This window comes from Phaseolus vulgaris, chromosome 5, assembly GCF_000499845.2.
Source record: "Phaseolus vulgaris cultivar G19833 chromosome 5, P. vulgaris v2.0, whole genome shotgun sequence".
Classification (NCBI taxonomy): domain Eukaryota; kingdom Viridiplantae; phylum Streptophyta; class Magnoliopsida; order Fabales; family Fabaceae; genus Phaseolus; species Phaseolus vulgaris.
In genome coordinates, this window is record NC_023755.2 from 11,697,861 (window position 1) to 11,703,457 (window position 5,597).

Sequence of the window (5,597 nt, forward strand, 5' to 3'; positions counted from 1 at the left end):
AAAAATTCCCGAGTGATATTTTTAAAATTAATTGACATTTTTTTGAAAAATTTAGAAAGAAATTTTTGTTCTTGTGAAGTTTTTTCAATTTTTTGGCATATAATTAACTTTTTTTCATTATTTGTATTTTTTTACATATCGAGAGATTAAATTGTTTTATTTTATTTTATTAAATAGATCCATCACTCGTTAAGAAACTTCATAACTTGTTTACCCTTTATTATATTTAGGAGAACACGTGTTACTTCACTTATTTTTAGGTATGACAATTTTTTTTAATAAAGTAATATTTTAATTTTTTTATTCATATTGTTATAAGATATGGGAAAATGCATTTTCATAAAATGTTGGAAGTTATTTTACAGTAGAGCAGTTGCCTTTTTTTTTATTTGCCAATTTATCATGTTCTCTTATCAGTTAAAATTTGAAATATATTAATAATATTATTCAATAGTAACACCTAAGATCAGAATATTCCTAAAACATCATTTTTTAAATTACAAATAATTAAAACATATAAAATGAAACAAATTCAACTTTATAATTAAAGTTAATTATACTTTAAAGAATTATATTTTTTTTCCTAATTCAACAACCTTATGTTATATAAATATGTCGTTTTTGTTTGGTTAAAAATTAAATAAAAAGTATTTAATTTTCAACTTCATAATATCAGTGTAATTATTTTAAATATTATATAATTATCCACAACTAATTCACATTAATACACACAAAAAAGTAAAAAAAATAAGAGAAGACGCCTTATATAACAGCAATGTCCACTCATAACATTCTAATAATTTCTGTCAGTCTCAAAACCCCACATGATGCAACTGATGCTCCCACATCTATAGCATCAGTAGTTAAAGCAAGTAAATGTTAAAAAAACCCAAAAAATGTTCATAAAATATATGAAATTATATTAAATCATTACACATATTCCTTAATTTGCTTTTTCCACTTAAATACATATTATAAACATCATTAGTGGTTGAAATGTTCCTACTACTTAGTTATAAAAGCAAAATTTAACACTTTATTTACCTTCTATACACTTTCATATTTTTTTTATAATAAAAAATCATACTTATTAATACATCTAACAAATACATTTTGATAAACTTTATAATTAAATTTTTTTATTGTTTCAACAAACTAGTTTTATTAACCAACGTAACTCTCACATCATAATACTCAGAAAATAAGTAGATTTTAGTTCATAAGCAATTCTAACCTTAACCTATTAAAATATCATATATTAGGCTTAAAAATGTTGGATTGTAGTTAGATTACCAATTTTTAAGTATAATTTATTCCTTGAACTGAATAGTCTTATTAATAATTAATGCTCATAAGAAAATATTAAATATAAGTATAATAAAAGTATATTAATATTTTAATAAAGTAAGTAAACACATTTTTAATCTCTAACCTAAATTTTTTAAAATAAAATATCATGGTAGTAAAAAGATAAGACCGCGATGACGTCATCATATATTATCTGAGAATAATGTTATATAACAAGAGTGTGTAGTATTTTTTGTAACAATTCTAATTTTGAGAGATATTCAAAATAAATTAAAAAAAAGTGTATATAATGAAAGTATTGGACTTATAAAAAGAAGAAGTAAAATAGGGAAATTATGATGTAAAAAGGATGCAGAGATTAATCTGGAAAGGCGTAAGAAGCAATAATTTAAAAAGAAGAAAAAAGATGTTGGTTAGTTAGGGCGGGGAAGTAATTTGGTTGTTTTGTTGGGGGAAAAGGACAAGCATGGAAAAACGCAGACAAACAATGTTGTTCCAAAAAGAAAGAAAAAGTAAGCCCCTTGAGATGCCATGTACAACAGTAACCCTGAACCCAGAAAGAGAAAAAAAGGGTGGGTTGGGAGAAGAAGTAAATTGAGCCCTTCAGATGAGAGAGAGAGAGAGAGAGAGAGGGTGTCCCTTTGGAAAGGATGATGTAGAGGATTAGAGGTGGAAAGGGGGGGCATGGAGAAGTGGGTTAATGTAACCAACGGTTTGAAGTTGTGACTAGGAAGTAAAAATGGTGAATATATATATATATATATATATATATATATATATATATATATATATATATATAAAAAGAAATAAAAAAGAGAAGGGGGGGTGAAAAGTGGAAGAAAGAGGGAGGAAGAGGAGAGGGTGATTGAATGGGTTTTGGATGGGTTGGTGGGTGGTGGTGTCATGGTATGTGTAATGTAGTACAAGAACAGTAGTGATTACATCTTTAACATTCATTCTGAAATCTCACCATAACACAAAACTCTTCTGCTCTCATCCATCGTCCCAGTAGTAGGGCCACCCCACAACAACACTCTTTCTTTTCTCTCCCAGCCCCCACTCTCTTATCTACTCTGGCATGGAACTCAAAATATTGAATGGCACGCCTCCACTCTCCACCTTTCACTAACCCAAACCTCTATCCTCTGTTAAAACCTGCAAACCCCAAACCAACAAAACTGCCTGACTCTGGATCCTCAAACCAATCTCCATCTTCCTCAAACAACCACAACAACGGAAGAGCACCAACAACGGGGTTACTTGCAAGCGCAGCAGCAACGGAAACGGGCTTTCGCGGGTTCGGTGGAGCATGCAGGAACGACGTCGTGGAGACAGGGGATGGTGAGGGGAGGAGGAGGAGGAGGAGGGGAGATAGTGGAAGTTGAAGGGGGACACATTGTGAGGTCCACGGGGCGGAAGGACCGTCACAGCAAAGTGTGCACCGCCAAAGGACCGCGTGACCGGCGGGTGAGGCTGTCGGCCCACACCGCAATTCAATTCTACGACGTGCAGGATCGGTTGGGCTACGACCGGCCCAGTAAGGCTGTGGACTGGCTCATCAACAAGGCCAAGGCCGCCATCGATCAACTCGCGCATCTCCCTCCCTGGAAACCAACCCTCCCAACAACAAACTACCTAAACGACGACGAATCAGACAAAACAAACCCTAATAACCCAAACTCAACCGCAAACGCCAACACAAACCCTGATGCTGAAATTCTCAACCAGTTCAACGAGAACCTTGAGAACGATGGTGGTGGTGGAGGAGGAGCAGGAGGAGGAGGAGGAGGAGGAGGCTCGAGTTATCTTCCGTTGGATAACGACACGATAAGATCGTTCTTCCCCATTACGACGTCGTCGTTGATTCAGTTCCAGAGCTACCCACCGGATTTGCTTTCGAGGACGAGCAGCCAGGATTTGCGTCTCTCGCTTCAGTCCTTGCAGGACCCGATTATGCTCCACCATAACCAAAACGAGCCCGTGCTTTTCGCTGGAGCCGGGTTTGATAACATGGTAGCGTGGAACAACAGTGGTAATGCTAATAATGATACTCATGGTGGTGGAGGTGGAGGAGGGTTTGTGCTTAACGCTCCCTCGCCTTTGCCGGGGCCGGCGACGGTGGCGTCGCCGGCGGTGGTTTTTGGCTATGGTAATGGTAATGGTCAAGGCCAGTATTTTTCTCAGAGGGGACCCCTTCAGTCCAGTAACACCCCGTCCGTTCGTGCGTGGATTGACGCGCCGTCGTTCGTGGCCGCCGCCGATCATTATCATCGGCATCACTATCTGTCGCCTGCGGCGGCCGCTGCGGCGTTGGTGTATCAATCATCTCCTTCTTCGGCATTTGCGCCCGGGGGCTTCTCGGGATTCCGCGTGCCGGCACGAATTCAGGGTGAGGAGGAGCACGACGGCGTGTCCGATAAGCCGTCCTCTGCTTCCTCCGATTCTCGCCGCTGAACCGCCGACATCGACATCGTTCCTTCAGTTGCTGACTCCAAAAACCTACCTTTATGGTCTGGTTCTGCAGCGAGGAGGCGAAGGATTCGGATTCGGAATGAATGGTTCGGTTCAGTGGAGTACGCTTGTGGAATGAAGAAAATCTGGGGTTGAATTTCCAGGTTTTTGAATTCTCCAGATTGTTATGTTAATTTATTTATCATCATCATCATTATTCTGTATCTCATGTTTCATTAGGGAGACTTTTAAGTTGGGTATTGTTGTGTGTTAGATTGAAGGTTTGATGTTTGTTACAATTTGTAGTGGCTGTGTCTGTACTTGGATATCTAGTTTCTTAGTTTTGGTTTGAAAACGTGCACGTAGCTATTACTACTATTACTTATTCACTACCTAGTTCGCTCCATTTTTCTTGTATTTCCAACTTAGTGCAGAGCCAGTTTCAGGACGAGGCTTTATCTCCATTGCAAAACAGGGCAAATTCCAAATAAGCCAACGTATGGATAATTACTAGTGTGTGCGCTAGAGGTTCGAGTCGGTTGTTACTGTCTTGTTTCGATAGAAGGAAAGAGACGGGCATTTTCTAATCGTTTGCAAAATGCCCGATTCGCCAATGGGTTGTCAAATGGATGAAAGAGGTTGGTTCTCTTTGCTGTGATAGAAATGAGTGTTGTTACCTTTTTACTGCTTTCTTGTGCGACCGTCCATCCTTCTGTAGCTTCCTCATACTGCCAAAAGAATTAAAAGACGATTCATTCTACTGTTTTATTATATCAATGATCTATCTCTTTCGTGCTTGAATTTTGGGAGCATTTGGCTGATAAGTCGTTGTCTATGAACAGTAAAACTGTTTTACAAAAGAAAGGAGTTGCGTGTGAGTTGATTCCCAGCTTGTTAAAAGGGCAATTTTCCTAAATTCAGTATGATTTTCTGCTTTTCCTTTCCCATGTCTTATTTGTGTTCCTCTTTCGCCTGTTTAAACAATGTGATAATTCGTGATAGTGACTCAAGGGTTGATTGTGTGGTGTAAAAAGGAAGGGAAACAACTCAATTCATCTTGATGTCGGCTTACCCACTTACTCAGCTAATGCTCAAGTATTCTCCAAAAGGAAGCTTCAGCTTCCGGTACAGTGGTTTTTAGTTTTTGCCATTGGGTTTGGAACCTGATCTACCCTATTGGAATCAATATATCGTTTATATATTTTTTTATCAACTTCTCAGCCTTGATGTAGTGAGATGAGATTAAGTAGTGGGGGAATCTGTACGTCGTAGTCCATAACCAATGAGCTGTGTAGATAGATCCTAGTAGGTAGAACAAGTGGGGAGATGGAAGATGTCTGTAGAGATGAGCACAACGAAGCTCAATTATGGTAGAATTCACTCGTCAGTGCCACCGAAGTGTGGTTCTTGTCCGTCTGTTCTTGGTCCCCTACCCCGTGAAACTCAGTGCCTTAAAAAAAAACATTTTCTAGTATCCAGCTGGAAATTTTGTTTGTCAAGGGGATAATGTAATGAGGAAACAGAAAAACCATTGGCCTCTATTGAGATCGTGGTAATTGTTTTTGGTTGTTGGTGCTGCTAGTCGGTTGATAAATAACATTACTCCAAAAAGTTGAATTGGTCATTAAGCAGCACACAACTCTTGGCTGCCATATATGCAAAATGTGGCAATAATTAATGACAGTTTAACCATAAAGAGGCCGACCATCCTCTGTCACTATTTGTCTATTTGAAATCATTCACCTCAGGAGGATATTTCATTTAATTTCTCTGCTTCTTTGCGGTTCCAATATGTAAAGCATAAATGTACTAGTGGTAAAGATTTGAATCACTGCCCC

The 5,597-nt window shown here is 38.0% G+C and overlaps 1 protein-coding gene across 1 annotated transcript; it reads left to right on the forward strand.

The window, feature by feature from the left end:
- Window positions 1–1,870: 1,870 nt before the first annotated feature.
- On the forward strand, window positions 1,871–4,151 carry LOC137835148 (transcription factor TCP4-like). Its single transcript, XM_068643513.1, has one exon. The coding sequence runs from the start codon at window positions 2,647–2,649 to the stop codon at window positions 3,760–3,762; it is 1,116 nt and encodes a 371-aa protein (XP_068499614.1). The 5' UTR covers window positions 1,871–2,646; the 3' UTR covers window positions 3,763–4,151.
- Window positions 4,152–5,597: the final 1,446 nt, after the last annotated feature.

What these genes read in the sequence shown, in the direction of transcription:
- LOC137835148 (XM_068643513.1), top strand. Translation starts at nt 2,647, where the DNA reads ATGGTGAGGGGAGGAGGAGGAGGAGGAGGGGAGATAGTGGAAGTTGAA.